We start from the raw sequence: 16,212 nt of genomic DNA, 5'->3' as shown, positions 1-16,212 counted from the left end.
CAAATTAAACATAATTGCTGGTTTCAGGTAAAAAGCCACCAGGGGGCCGAGTGGAGCGGACGCGCTTCGCATGGGCTGCTGCTTTTATCGCGAGTTATTGCGGTTAACCTTAACCAACCTTCACGATTTTGTGCCACTGAACTCAACAAGGCAATCGGCATCGAAAGTCGCCAGAATTACCACGGTGAGTGGATTTGTTTACCTTGACGCACCGAGCAACGAGCACCTCGACATATTCGAACACCATTCTTCGAACGCCGCACGCGCCCCAGGAGCGGGCCCGCGTGGCCTCGCGAGCACCGAGAATGGCAGGGGAAACGAACGGCAGTGCTCACGAAATGGACATAGAGAACAATAGCCAAGACTCCACAGCGGTCCAGAGCAACATGGAATTCGATGAGAACAGCGGCAAGACGCTGAGTCAAGCTGGCCCATGGTTCCAAGCAATCAAGGCAAGAAAAAACAAGAAGGCGCCGAACGAGGACCGCATACAAGAGAGAGGAAAGCAAGGAAACCCCCAGAACCAGCAAGGAGGACTGAACGCGAGGAGCAACCCGAGAGTAGAAGCAAGCATGCAAGCCACCAGCAACCACCAACGGCAGCAAGATCAGGGAAGCCGAACCAACGGCAAGCCACCGCCGCGACGCGTGATGCCGCCGCTGCCAGAGAATGATTACAAGGTGGTATACCGACCAAGAACCGGCATGAAACTGTCCAGCTGGCCGGACGAGAAGATCACCGAAGGACTTGCAAGGGCAAGTGGTTCCCCTTTCAAAGAATTTTGCGCGAACGTAACCATCCAAACGCAGTGGAAGCACAACCTGATAATTGCCAGCACCGCAGACGAGGACTACGCACTGAAACTCGGTTCCATCAACGGCATCGAACTTGGGGCGGCCACATACGAGATGACGCCGTACATCAAACCGCTCCCAGGAACAGTACGTGGAGTCGTGCACGGCATCACTGCGTGTACGACGGAGAAACGACTTGCGGAACTGCTGGCAGCCAACAACTGTGACATCCTGCATGCGAGGATGCTCGGCAAATCCACCTCAGCAGTTATCACCTTCGAAGGTCCGCACATCCCTTTCTATGTGAAGGTGGCCGGCTCGTACACACGTTGCCGCCCATACCGCAGATCGGTACAGTATTGCAAGGCCTGCGGAGAAATCGGCCACCGGCAGGACGTATGCCCCAACCCAGACAAACACATTTGCAACAGGTGCGGGGTGCAGAACCCACAAACAGATCATGATTGCCAGTTGCAGTGCAAACTATGTGGACTACCTCACGAGACGGCAAGCAAGGAGTGCGAGAAAAGGCTCAAGCCAAGACCCCCACCCCTGTACGTGAGGGAGAGAAGTAAATCAAGAGGCCGACAACCACCTATAACAAGGGAGATAAGTTCAAGCTCCTCGGAATATCGAACAAGTAAGCCACAGCAAGAACAGCAGAAGATCAGCTGGGCGGAAGTGATAGCCAGTTCCAAGTCGACAACCGACCCATTTCCCTCACTGCCGACACAAGAGCGAAATTCGAGATACGAGGAAACCATCGCCTCCCTCAGAAGGCAAAACGCCGACCTGATGAAGCGAATGAAGTGCTCATGAAGCGTCTAGAAGAGCAAGAAGGACGTCAGGAGGAACGGGACAAAAGAGCTCAGGCCAGGGAACAAGCCCTGGAGAGGAAGCTCCAACATCTCATTGAGCAATTGCAAAAACAGCAGACACCGACCATAACGCCAACGCCGCCGAGGGAACATACTCCCCCGATAGAGGACCTAGAATCGGGAATAGAGTACAAGGTCAACAAGGCCCGAACCGAAGACAAGACCGAACTAAGAAGTGAATTCCGAGCCGAACTGGCTCAGGCCGTCGACACCATAAGCAAGTCTGTGGCAGCCACCGTCCAAGCAGCCTTACAAACGCTCCGCCAGGAGATCACCCAGATGGGCAACGAGCTCAGCCAACGCATCTCCATCCTAGAAAGGGAAAAAGAGCAGGCAAGGAAAAAGCCAAAATACCCCATCAGAGAAGCCCAGATGAACGAGACTCTGGGAAGCCAAGATGGCGAATAATATAGCAAAGAAGAAAGAAGCGACCGAAACCCTCAAAATTTGGCAGTGGAATTGCAGAGGAATAAATCGGAAACGGCAAAATTTACTTCACCTATGCACCCTACACCAACCTGACGTCATCGCGTTACAGGAAACAGAGACAAATAATATTACGATGCGTGGCTACAAAACGCACATTGCCCAAGGAAGGACCCGGACCGCCGTCCTCATCAAGAAGCACTACACGACGCAGCAGCACGAAATCAACCACAGAATCGAGCACACTCTGATTGAGCTGGTTCCTCCCAAGAAAACCCTGCAGAGCCTCTACATCCTGAATGTATACAGTCCTCCGCGCGACACACTAAAGGACTTGGACAAGTTACTGAGAGAAGTGAAGAAAGTCACCGACGGTCAGAAACTTCTCGTGGTGGGCGACTTTAACGCTCCACACGTGGCTTGGGGCTACCGATCAACCAACAAGAAGGGTATGGACGTGCACAACGCGGCACAACACCACCAGCTGACGTTATGGACCGATCCTATAATACCAACTAGAATCGGCAACAGTGTCTCCAGAGACACCAGCCCAGACCTGACCTTCTCCACTGGCTTCAGGCAAGTCGAGTGGTCGAGACTGGACGAGACTCTGGGCAGCGACCATCATATCATCCAGACCGAAATCATGTACCACAAAACCCCCGTGAGATTAGGTCAAGCCAAAATTACAGACTGGCCTGCTTTCCGCAAAGATGAACACCCCAGCAGCCTAGAGAACATCGAGGAGTGGACCAAGAACGTGATGGACTTGGTTACCAAGTACACAAAGACCATCCAACTCACTGCTGACAGTCCCGAAGTCGACCCACACCTACTTCACCTCTGGGAGGCCAGGCGAGGACTTTTGAAGAGATGAAAAAAACAGAAGAGAAACCGCAAACTCAAGATCCGCATTGCCGCAGTCTCGCGGCAGGCGGAGGAGTATGCTGAAAAACTCGGACGTCAGAACTGGAATCAAGTGTGCGACCAGTTACAGGGAACCCTCAGCAACCGAAAGACCTGGGCCATTTTAAAGACCCTTCTGGCGAAGACGGAATCAAAAACTGTCACGGGGCAACACATACAAAGACTTATACACAACTTCCAGGGAACCGAAGAAGAAGTGCTCGAAGCCATCACTGCGAAATACATCGGAGACGAGCAACAACGGAAGACGCAGCCAGTCATTCACCCGGAGTACGAGGGGGAACCCAATCCGGATTTAGACCAACCTTTCACCAAGTCGGAGATCGTGGCAGCCTTAAGAAATCTCACAAGAAACACGACGCCCGGCAGGGATAAAATTAACAACAAGACCCTCCGTAACCTGGACGACGGGGCGACGGAGAGTTTGCTAAAGTATATCAATGAAAGCTGGGAGACGGGCAGTATACCGGCTTCCTGGAAGCACGCGGACATAACGGTGATCCCGAAACCCGGCAAGCCCATCAACCTACAGAACCTGCGTCCGATCTCTCTTACGTCATGCGCGGGAAAACTCTTCGAGCACATGGTCCATAATCGTCTCTCGCCCTACATGGAAGAAGGTGGGCACCTGCCGAACACTATGTTCGGTTTCCGGCCTAACCTCTCCACCCAGGACATTCTACTTCAGCTTAAAGAAGAAGTCATCGACGGCCTCAGCACATGCCACAAGAGTGCGATCCTGGCACTCGACGTGAAGGGAGCCTTCGACAACGTCTCACACGAAGCAGTGCTAAACAGCCTACAACATACCAACTGCGGACGGCGGACATACAACTACGTCCGGGACTTCCTGACGGGTAGAACGGTGACCATAGGCCTGGGGAATCTCAGGACCGAGAAGTTCCCAGTACCGCAGAAAGGAACCCCCCAGGGGTCGGTGATCTCCCCGTTGCTGTTCAATATAGCGATGAGGGGATTGCCGAACCTCTTGGAGAACATCAGGGGTATCCGTCACGCAATGTATGCAGACGACCTGACCATGTGGACGTGCACGGGATCGGCGGGCGAACAACAAGACGCCCTGCAGGAAGCCATCGACAGGACCGAGCATTATCTACACCACTGCGGTCTTTCATGCGCGCCGGAAAAGTCGGAGCTCCTGATCCTCAAAAAGAGGACAAGAGGGCGGCCTCCGCAGGACACACCTGACCCAACTTTGACACTAAATGGAGTCAACATACCCAAGGTGGACACACTTCGTATTCTGGGCCTCACTTTCCAGAAGGACGGTGCCGGTCTCGCCGCCATTAAAAATCTGCAAGCGACAGTTATCCAAGTCGCGCACTTGGTGCGAAGAGTGACAAACAAAAAGCACGGCCTGAAAGAGCAGGACACAATCAGATTAATACAAGCCCTGATAATCAGCAGAGTCACTTACGGCACCCCGTACCTGGGTCTCAAGAACAGCGAGAGAGAAAAATTGAACACCCTAATACGAAAAACCTACAAGCTGGCACTGGGGCTTCCACCGACGACGTCGACGGAGAAGCTACTCAGCCTGGGCATACACAATACTTGGGAGGAACTTGTAGAGGCCCACAAGACCAGCCAGATAGAGCGACTCAAGCTCACCAGCACGGGTAGGGACATGCTAATAAGACTGGGCTACCCAGTCGAATATGAGTCTAGAAAACAGCGGGTTCCTCTACCCCTGAGGGAGAAGATCACGGTGGCCAGCATCCCGAGAAACATGCACCCTGAATACCACAGAGAAAGGAGGCGAGCGAGAGTGAAAGCTCTACGTAAGGCCTACGAAGGACCAAAACAAGGAGAAGTCCGATACACCGACGCGGCAAAGTACAAGAACAGAGCGGCCCACGCTATCAGCGTGATCAACGGCCAAGGACAAGAGATAGCTGCGGCCTCGGTAAACACTCCAGACATCGACTGCGCGGAAGAAACGGCGATAGCCCTGGCGGCCACTACGGGACAGCGAGAGGAAGATCTAATCACAATCATCACCGACTCGCAAACAGCATGTAGAAATTACCAAAAGGGCCGCATTTCCAAACAAGCCCTGAGCATCCTCGAAAAACGAGGCAATTTTCCTGAACTATACATTGTCTGGGCCCCGGGACACGAGTCCCTGGCGGGTAATGTAGCGGCTAATGCCGCTGCCCGAGATCACATTCTCCGGGCTATCCCACCAGGTTCACGAGCACCGGTAGACCAACAAGATAGCGTCCCGAAAAGATACGCCGATATCCTGAGCCACTACAGGCTGGGTAGGAGGATCTATCCACCCCCGCATCCCCAGCTGACAAGAGAAGAGGCGGTGATCTTGCGAAAACTACAGACCGGCACATTCCCGCATGGCACCCTGCTACACGCGATGTACCCTACGAGCTATACCCACAAATGCGCTTTCTGCTCTAGGCCCAATACCCTCTACCACATGGTATGGGAATGTCAACTAAACGCATCGACACCGCCCATCACCGGACCAACCGTCGAGCAGTGGGAGGCCCAGCTGACAAGCTCGAGCCCTGAAGACCAGCATCGCCTGGTTAGCAGGGCCAAGTTATCAGCTCAGGCCCACGGCATCCTGGACTAGGGAAGCCGCCCACCTCGGACGATTTTACCGTCGGCTCATTTCTACTAATAAAGTTTATTCCTCCTCCTGCTGGTTTCAGATCTTGCAATGTACTTTGCGCTTAGCTACTATCTGTAATATTTTTTTCTTTTTGTGCTCTTATGAAGAGGAAAACTCCATATTACTACAATATCAACAACAGTGCACAACATGTACTGGACTTGAAGCTGTGACCATGCACCACACTTTTGTACATTCAGCACATGTAGTATTGGGGCAAAACATCTGAGCAATATGATTAGGTTTTCGGGGAAAGCACTGTGACAGGCGGGAAAAAAATCGTTGTCATGCCCGGTCCAAACAATACCATCTGAAATGTTATTTACTTATACATATTTTTTGAAAAAATACTATAACCCTTTATACATTCGCTTCGTATGAGTTATATACTAGCTCGCCACGTCAATCTCAAAAATGTATTCTTTTTGCGGGAGAAGGCTTTCGTGAAAAACGACACAACATAACAGTAAAACATCCAGCAAGGTTCCTATCCAGATGACTGACCAAATTGTGCACTGAGAACGTGTCGACTAGCGTGCGATTGAAAGTTGAATTATGATCATTGTAAGCTTGTGTAGCGTCTAGCACGAGCGAGTAGTGTTAGTGATGACACTGGTGTGAAAATGGTCAGCTTGGTCAGTGATTTGTTCTTGTGTATCTCCACATTGAACGTCGCAGTCCTGACGATGAGAGCACTCCTGTGACATTATTAGCCCAGTGGGCTGGGAAGGCTCGAGTGGTAGCTCACCTTGAGGGGTATTGGGTAACAATAATTAATATAGGTACTGTGCGATGATGAAAAATATGCAGGAACACCACTGGTGTTGTCTAACTATTCGTAAACAGGCCCCCAAATTTCAATTGGCCCACCCCAAACATTTAGTAGGCCAACCCCCAAATTTCAAGTTGGCACGCCCTCAAATTTAAGTTGGCCCATCCCCAAATTTAAAATCGGCCATGGCCGATTTTCTTTTCGTCCAGCGTTAAAATTCAAGTTGGCCCAATCCCAAATTTCAATTGGGCCACCCCTAATTTTCAGGTTGGTCCACGCACGAATTTCCATAAATCGTCCTCCAAATTTCGAGTCGACGCACCCCAAAATTTAGGTTGGCCGACCCCCATATCGCTACCAAATTCAGATTGCCGACCCCGAGATTGCCCCCACATTTAGGTAGGACCAACCCCTTATCACCCCCAAATACAGATTGGGCCGCCTCCACAACACCACCAAATTCGACGTGCTTCCACAAGTAAAGACGTGCTTCCACCGATGTTTGCTCCTCCTTTTCCTAATAAACAGAGCCATCCATTCAGCCATTCCTAAATTGCTTCAGAAAATAGCGTATCTTAATCTCCATAACCACCCTGTCTCTCACCTGGACTCTGCCATCTAAAAAGAATGTTGCTGAGTTGAAAATGACTGAGCGTCACATATAAGATTTTCAAGGAATGGCAAGCAGCGCGGCGTGAAATTTTTGGTGGGTGACGAGACAGTATATAGAGCACTTTCTCTGCCACATCCACATTAGCGCTCTGCTCCGTGAGCTACTATTAGCCGCTAGGACGCAGTACGAAATCAAAGAAATCTATCTGGGTGGTCGCAGGCAGCTCTTTTCGGATTCGTATGCGTCGATTTAAAATATATATTTCTTATCTAAGCCGAAATGACAGCGATATAAGTGATGTGAGTTACGGTAGCCCGTTGGTTTGGTCTAACGACACTATTAACGCAGCACTTTCTTCTTATGCATGTATTCCAACGGGAGTGAAAGACAGGAGGGTAACACGCCTTCCTGAAACGAAACATTCGGAACAACCTTTTGTTTGACGGTTGGACATATGGCAAGGACCCACGATACCAACCACCCTCAAGTCGGTATCAGCTTGCAAAGGGGGAACTCAGATGTAACGTTGTGAAGGGGATCATAAGGATAACTTTATTGAAATTCCTTATTACGAGATGAAAGCCGACTAATAAGCATTTAATTTTTCTGTATTAATAAGACCTTCTGTTAATATAAGGTTGCTGTCTTTTACAGGCTCCTAAATTAAAAAGGTAGGTATGAAAAATAAATTGTTGCGGTAAATGTGTAAACGCACACGCAGCAAAAGTCCTAGTCAATTTCCCAATATTCACTCAATGAAGATGTAGCACATCTATACTGTCACGGTGTAGCGATGTTAAGAACAAAACACTTCCAAAAGAGTGAGTCATGAATATAACTCATTATAAGGCGAGCTTGTGCTGGAAAGGAAAATAACACTCAAAGCACAACCATGGCTGCGCGCAAAGTAGTGCTTCCTCTGAATCTGATCTAGGGATCAAGGCATCGGTTCATGAGGCTGGAATGCTCGTACATTGCAGAGAAATCTCGGGTCATCAAATGCGATGGAGAATGCACGCCAGCATTCGCTTCACGCGCGCAATCTGATAACACATTTTTGCTATTCAATCTGTGACAACTTACTCGATATTAGGAACACATGTGGGCGCGTCTTGAGTTGACCGATAAATTTGGAACAGTGGTTAGACGCTAAAGAAAGTTCACCCTCCCCTCCCTAAAGGAAAAGAGGGTACAGTTGCTTTGAATATTACCTGAAACAGAATGCTCGTGGTACCAAAAATTCAAGAGCTAAACACTTTCCAATTACTGATATTTATCAAACCAGCATTTTGTGGTTCAATGTAGCCCTGTAGTCCAGGGCACATTTGCCCCACGGGTACTGTGTCGGGGCTTATATTTCATGTCAGCATTAATTGTCACAAAATGATGCCCATTTTTCTTTAGATCTTAACATTAGACGGCCAAAATATATGCAGCAAGACCCTCCTCTTGATATTTTAGTATTTTCGATATAACGTACATATCCGCGCTGGTCCATATGCTATAAAGTACTGAAAGTGTACCCGATGCTTTCCCCCAGGCAACTGTTTTCATTCCTGATGATGCCAGGAAACCGAGCCTGATACCACCAATGCTCAGAAATATCATCGGAAGTGCACAAAATATTCTCGCCCACCTTGTGATGTAGCGTAGCCCTGAGGTGCTTCTGGTATAATGTTGGAGAATCGGTTTTAAAGGCACAAGGTGCAGGGTTGGGCACATGTGCTTAAGCTCATGAAGTTGATTTGCGCCAAGAATACCTGCCCAAGCTTTCACACTTGCTTTATAAGGAGCCTACATCACCATCAATATGCCGGCTGCTTTTAACTGCAGCAAACAAAACTATTAAACCAATACAAGTATTGGTGACATCATTTTATCATTAGAATGTTCATATTGGTAACCTCTGGATGCGGAAGAAGTTGAAAAGTTGTGTGCGTAATTAACAAAGTTACGTTAATAAAATTTTCAATAATTGATTTTACGTGGCTAAACAAAATGAGCAGTTTGGAGCCCGTCTTCGAGATTATCCAGCCGAGCGCTGAAATTGTGAATAACTAAGCTTCTGTAAGAGCCAAGCCAGCAAACATTTTCCAAGTAGACGCTCTTCGAAAGCGTAACTGACGCAGAAAAAGAACGTCTGTAAAGTCACCGAAAGAACAGCGCTTCGAGACGGAACTTGAAGCGCGGTTCGTTCTTTGATAATGAACCAACTAGCCAGTCGGCTAATCCTTGCAAACCTGTAAAGTCAGCCTAACTGCACCTAGCCTTTTGTGATGCTGGCATCAATAGTATGGCCACGTGAGCATGTTCCTGTGAGCTTTCGATTTTTATTCACGCTGTGTTTACGAAGGCAAGCCGTTTAAAGTTTTAGGTTTCAATATAGCAGCGAACGTGTGCCGCCGATAGCTTGATTGGTCGCAGAAGCTATGCATGACGCAATGATGGTGCAGATTTAGCGCGTCGCTGTACCATGAGAATGCGCTGCACCGCCGAGAGAAGGAAGATAACGAAAGTGAACAGCTTGGTAGCTGCTCATGGGGCTGTGCCGATGGTGACGGTGCCATCGTGACGAAATCTGGGGCGGCGGTATTAACGGTTGAGGCGTCTTTTCTCTTTTCGTTGTTTTGACAGCGAAGCCGTTCACCGGAAGCTTCAGCTCGGGCCCAGCTCCGACGCGGCCTATTGAAATACATTATTTATTTATTCAAGATACCGCTAAAGGCCCTCTGGAAGAGGGTATTACATAGGAGGTCGGGGGCACGCGAACATACTCTTATAAATTGTTACAAAAATGCAACAAACGTGACAATATATACAAGCGCGACTCTGTGTAATAAAATCAAAGTTCGGATGAAATGAAATTAGCACATAATTAGAAGAAATGAGAAAATTGAAGCACATATAATTCAGTATACATCAAAGGCACTTAAAAGAGAATAATTGGAAATAATAACAGAAGGATAGCGAAGGCACCAGAGGAATGCAATATAAAAATAAAGAAAGTACATTTTCACATTGAACAGCGACTTCACTTTCTGATACACACAAAAGAGTTTTTCTGAATTAACCGCCGGACCGAATTTAATGAAATTTCTTCCATTTGAGAGAGAAAATTAAATTGTCGTGACTGTTGGAAGCGGAATTTCGGTTTAGGGATTCAACATTGTTTAAAAAGATTTTAAAAATTCGAAACTTTGAAAAAAATAGAAGCACGAAGTAAACAAATTAATAGCGCTGCCTCAAGAACAGATATCGCGGTTCTGTAAATGGCATCTACTAGATCATTCAGAGTGGACAAATTTGATATTTTATACATTACGCGAGTTTGTTAAGTTGTGTACCATGGTTTTGCAAAAGCTATATTTCCATAATCCTTATTTTTTTAAGATTCATGTGTAACATATGAATTGTGACCGCTTTAGATGTACTATTAGATGCAATTTACAGAATTGTGATATCGTTTTTCGTTACTGAGTTACAGAGTTGTAAACTTTATGATTTCGCTTTCTGAAAATTTTGCGTTTTTTTGCCAATTTCTCATAACACATTGACAACTTAAATGAAAAATTTATAACCAAGGGTCACTAGAACTTAATTTTTTCTTTGAAATGCGACAAACCTCGTCAAATTTGGTGCAGTGGTTGCCGAGAAAAACGAATTCTGCTTTTACATGTATTTAGGTAGGAGCAGTCTGCACCATCGTGTCGCGTGTAGAACAAAATGGCGAAGATAGTGCAATGCCGGGCCGACCCGCGGCGGAAGTGACGCAGGCGTCAAGAACTCCCCATACGTGGGACGCCGTCCGCCGCGTGTCCCCATACGTGGGACACGCGGCCGAGCTGCAGTTCGCCATTAAGGGGCCCACATACAGAGCTTCGCTGGTCATGGAAGGGAACCACGTTTTCCTTTTTTGCATTGATTTCGCTTTTAGAGAGGTAATGCTATAAATGCAAAGTCATTCGTTCTTGTCTCGGAGATTTAAATATGGATTAAATAAACTCTATATCCCACTCACTCACTCACTCACTCACTCACTCACTCACTCACTCACTCACTCACTCACTCACTCACTCACTCACTCACTCACTCACTCACTCACTCACTCACTCACTCACTCACTCAGTCACTCGCTCACACACACACACACACACACACACACACACACACACACACACACACACACACACACACACACACACACACACACACACACACACACACACACACACACGCACACACACACACGCACGTACGTTTGCATACCTTCACACAAACGCAAAAACAAAGCGATACAACAAATGCTCGCCCGCATTCACATTTACACGCGCCAACGCATGCACACACGCACGTGGAACTGCACGCACACACAAACATGCGCATGCTCGCACACGCACACATGCACTCGTGCGCACCCATATTCAAATACTGAGACACAAACACGCGTGCTCAGGCAAGCACAAATACACACGCACGCACGCTCAAGGTGTGCACGCCCCCACACACTGCCTCTCCTTCGCTGCTACCTCACAATATCATGCGCGTGCAAACACTGAATGACAACCTCTCTGCAATTATGGTTCAAAACTGCAGCTAAATCGCTTTACGGCTTAAATTTCACGCTTCTTCAAGTCAATGTGCCCTCTTCTTAGAGAGCGCAAAACCATTTGCTCCTGCCGTGTGACGTAACCGCTCATCCCCGAACAAAATACTGCTTTAACGCACCACCAATGTTCCGATTAAGTGCCATAAATGCATAGGTTGTTACAAAGGACTACCCTCTTAGCGCAGACTGTTGAAACTCTTTGATACTGTGCTACTGTATAGAAATAAAATTCTGTAAAATTTTGCCCATTCCGTTACGCATGTGCATTGCCGTGTAGTTCCACAGCATGGTGAGGGTGCAATGTCCAGAATTCCTATGTCCATGCTACAAGGCACGATAGTATTTTCTTTAACGTAACACAAAGATATGCGCATGGTTGTTGGTATGTTGTCGCAGGAATAAAATCTTATAATAAAAGCAATGACTTAACAAGTAAGCAACCCATTGCTACGCTTTTAGGAAGTAAAAATAGGAAATATAACATTTGAAAAGCCCTCCTGAAAAAAATTAACTGAAACCAAAACGTGAGTTTTGTGTTTCGACCATCTGGTGGGAGACTGTCGAACTGAGTTCCTACGTGGCGTTAAACAAAAGCGGTGTCACGCGCCACGGCATCGAACTGCTGCCAGCATGACGCGTAACGATAGGCGCGAGCGATTAAACGAGTCTGCCACCGCTTCCAACATTACGCAAGTGATACGCTTGGGTTTTTATAGATACCACGTGAACTTGCACGACTATGTTTCAAATATCACTTTTGGGAACAGTGTTACGCCACCTGTAGAGAGTCGAGATAGGCATCAATCGAAAGCTGAGTCCCCGTACCACATACACTGCAGCGCCTATTGTGATAGACGCCGTAGTTGTATCACAGCTGCCGTTTCTTTCTCGAAAATTGAGTACAAATGTTCGCTGTTTCCACAGGCTTCCATTGCTGAATCTTTAACCGCTCTGGGAACAAAATTCTTGCTCGCCACAGCCTGATCACCGCATTTGGCTCATGTGGATTGTCTTCCAGAATATCTCTGTCGCCTGGCTTTTTCAATAATCCCCCTGCAGTTTCTGTTATTCGCGGAAAACCCGCTCGTTCCATTGAAAACGCGCTAGCTTCGTGCCACGGCCGCTTGGAGCGCTAGTTGGTACGTGTCCAGAAAAGCTGGATATGTAAGCGACAAATTCTCGTCGTTATTTTTGTTTTGTTTTAAACTGCACCCGTGTTTCGTGTTACTCTGAAAATGTCTGTATATGAGAAGGAGAACCGAGGGTCTTTATTTATGTTAGTCACAACCTTATGAAGCCAAGGAAAACAATGAATTGAAGCGTCACACGAATGAAAAACTCCACTTGACAACTTCCCCTATGCATTGCTTGACTTCACTATCTGTTGGCTTCGTAAGTCTGTCATTAGATAAATCAATTCCATGTCTTGTTCAATGTACAGTGAGAGTCTCGACTTGGGCAGGTTTGATGCCTTCAGGTGCATAAGAGGATTTATTGCTTGCTACTAAAGTCGGTGAAAGAAGGCCTTAGCCTTGAGTGGTGTCAGCTTACACTCCCAAGTTCAGATATTTTACATACACATAAATACCCAAGAATGTGGACGTGGGAACAGCCGCCGTGGGAATAGCGGTAGTGCAACGCACGCGTTAAGGCGGATGTTGTGGGTTCGAGTCTCACCAGCGGCAAATAATTTTGTCTTACATTTTCCCTTTAGCTTATCCTTTGTAGACTTGAATTAACAACTCCCAATAAGTTCCCCTATGCTTTCCTTGGCTTCTTCATCTGTTGGTTTCATATGGGCTTCATATGGGAACATGAGTACAAATGTGTCCCGTTAGAGGCAATTACATGCGGCTGCGTTTATGAGCTGCTGTCGTGGGATCAACGAGCTGATCTTGAAACTGCTCCACGTGCTTTCTATTTGGCTACTTTGTATTTGCGAGTGAAATAAACGCTTGGTTTTCTGGAACACCCTGCAGAAAATCCGACGAGGATAGCAGTAATTTTGTTAGGCAAAGTCATGGCAGGAGGTGACTTTTACGGCGTACTTCGGCCCTGTTGACTAGCTTGGATTGGTGCCAAGTACACTATGCAATGTTGCAGCACTGTTGAGCGCATGCATTGCCGTGACTTGGCGCACAGAACCGGCGACCATGAAGGCTGTTCAGCGTGTCGGGCGGCCGCTTGTTCTCTTGCACGTCACCGAAACCACGTTTAGTGACTGAATTGACAGGGACCGATTCCCGAGCCTGCAACCACAACTACTTTGACGAGGCTTGGTATTTGGGTCGTGCAAAGAGTGGTGCCCGATATATCCGATTGGCTCCGCCGGCAACAGAGCAGCGCGAAACCACGGACGTGCAGCGGGCGCTTTTGGGAGAGGCTCTCGTGGCGGCGCAAGATATTTCAGCGGACGTCTGTCGACAAGGCGGCTGACCGAGATGTTAGAACTGCACGACAGTCTTTGAACGCGCGCATCGCGACGAGGCGCGCACAGCGGAGGGGCGAGGGGTTGCCTCCGCGGGGGCCAGTGGCCGCGTATAAGAGGGCAAGAGGAAGGGCCTCCGCTGCTCGTGCGGACCGGTGCGCAGTCGACAGCAGCCATGCGGCGATCGCAGCTCGCCGCGTTCCTCCTCGGCGTCTTGGCGGCGGCGGCGCCGGCACACGGTGAGTCGCGCTCACGCGCTATCGACAAAACAACGCGCTCCAACGCACGGCTTTCCAGCAACATTTTATTTTACATGGTCGATTGTCTCGTCTGCCAACCACGGTGCACAGCACTTGTCTCTGCACACTGTGACGCCCGCAGACGCAAAGTGCTCGAAGGCCTCGTCACTGCCGCAGGTTTCGCAGGTAGGACTATCGACCATCCGAATCGGGAAAAAAAAAATGTGTTTGGAAATTAGACGTCGACACACAGGTGATATTGCATGGCCTCTATACACATTACAGTAGTCCGTGCAGAAGAGGCAGCTGCAAGTCAGCGGGCAGGGAACGTAGAAGAGATGTGGTTAAAACGTATCCAGAGAATCAATCTACATTTGTCGAGAAAAGACGGCTTGTTTGCTCCCGCGAAAGCCGAATGGAACTGGACTGAAACAGCTGGTGTCGATCCTGAACGGATGTGACTGAGATGGGCACGAACGCAGAACCCGACTACTGAGCGCTCGTCCTTCCAGTGTAATCACGCCCTCGGGTTCCCCTATGGAAACGCGTCCGCCAAAACCTTCGGTTCCTCTTTCACTGCAGTGTCTCTAGCGAAGCAGCTCGTCGTTTTTGTCAATAGGCCCAATGAGCGAAAAAGCGTCTGCAGAAGAGAACGGCACCTGACTTCCAATTGGCTGCGACGCCACGAGTGCGCGCTCGTGGGATCGCGCTTGCTGGCAGCGCGGTGGCGTCTGAGCCATCTGCATGGTCGGCGGCCGCAAGCAGTCCACGACAGTACATTGCAGTCCAAGTGAGGGATCGGAAGGCTGCAGCAAAACGAGCCAAGAGGCAGCGAAATCTACCTGTGTCAACACTTTCAATACACGGCAAGCGGAACGAGCATCAACGCAAACATTACTCGCAACGCATAACTAAAAGGACCGCTCAGCGGCGTTCAAGTGGACATTAATGATTTTGTATTCACAAGAGATAAGTCCTTCGGTGTCCTTGAATTTTCCTGTGCAGTTTCGGTAAATTTGTCCGATATCCCAAACCAGTTGCTAATTGGGTCCGCAGCGGAGTGAAGTTCGTACGCAAAATGTTAAAATGTTACAAAATGTTAAACTTCAGGCGGCTCCTGTAGAACATCTCGACGGCAGCACAAGTGCGGGCTTACTGAACTGCCATTCTCCTTGTGAGTGCAGCACCAACCTGCGCGCCTGCAGGTTAGTGCTGACACCGCAGAGGTGATAGTCGTTTCCCACCAGCGAATACTGTGACGGAAAGCTGGCGTGACAAGGTCGATCTAAATAGGTCGCGAAGCTTCGGGCAAACAGCGGTTCAGTACAAGTGGTCACGGACATCAGCAAGGGGGGTTACAGGAGCAGCGATTGAAGCGCGACTATGTTTGGAGGGAACAAACATTGGGAAAGAAAAAAGGCATTTTCTAATTCAAGTAAGGCACAGTCAGATTCATTCAATGAAAATGTAATTCCTGGTCAGCTTTATATATTCCTGACGAGTTAAGAAAATAGAAGTTCATTTAATTTTTTTCTTATTAATAAATACCTGTCTTTTCAGCGCCCATCGTTACAGGGCGCGTTGACGCCGCTATCACTCGCAACGCAATGCACCTCTTGAAATGTGCAGAAAGGCGCGCTCGTAAAGTTCACCTGTTGAAATACGCCCCCCCTCACAGTTTGTGCTTTCTTGCTTGTCGAAGTTTGTCTGAATTGGGTGACGCGGGTAGCTTCATCGCTTCTTAATCTGTTCAGTCAAAAGTAGTGAGTTACGACCGCCAGATAATTGTGTTGTTGTTTTCGGGCGACTGCGCTGGCCAACGGGCTTGGCATTCGACGATAGGATCAGCACTCTACACCTAAAGCTTTCATCGGTC

General features: G+C 48.4%; 1 protein-coding gene across 2 annotated transcripts in view; it reads left to right on the top strand.

The window, feature by feature from the left end:
• Positions 1–14,194: 14,194 nt before the first annotated feature.
• The window catches only part of LOC139054397 (uncharacterized), a 105,339-nt gene continuing 103,321 nt past the window's right edge, over positions 14,195–16,212 (top strand). Inside the window, exon 1 of one of the 2 annotated variants that reach the window (XM_070531333.1) lies at positions 14,195–14,336. In XM_070531333.1, coding sequence (XP_070387434.1) covers positions 14,273–14,336 — 64 coding nt within the window. In that variant the 5' untranslated portion in view covers positions 14,195–14,272. Of the gene's footprint in view, positions 14,337–14,395; positions 14,523–16,212 lie in introns of those variants that run through there. The other variant, XM_070531332.1, reaches the window with a different exon arrangement.

This window comes from Dermacentor albipictus, chromosome 1 (genome assembly GCF_038994185.2).
Source record: "Dermacentor albipictus isolate Rhodes 1998 colony chromosome 1, USDA_Dalb.pri_finalv2, whole genome shotgun sequence".
In the NCBI taxonomy this organism is placed as follows: Eukaryota; Metazoa; Arthropoda; class Arachnida; order Ixodida; family Ixodidae; genus Dermacentor; species Dermacentor albipictus.
The sequence above is the reverse complement of the archived record's forward strand: the minus strand, read 5'-3'. Positions and strand labels throughout refer to the sequence as shown.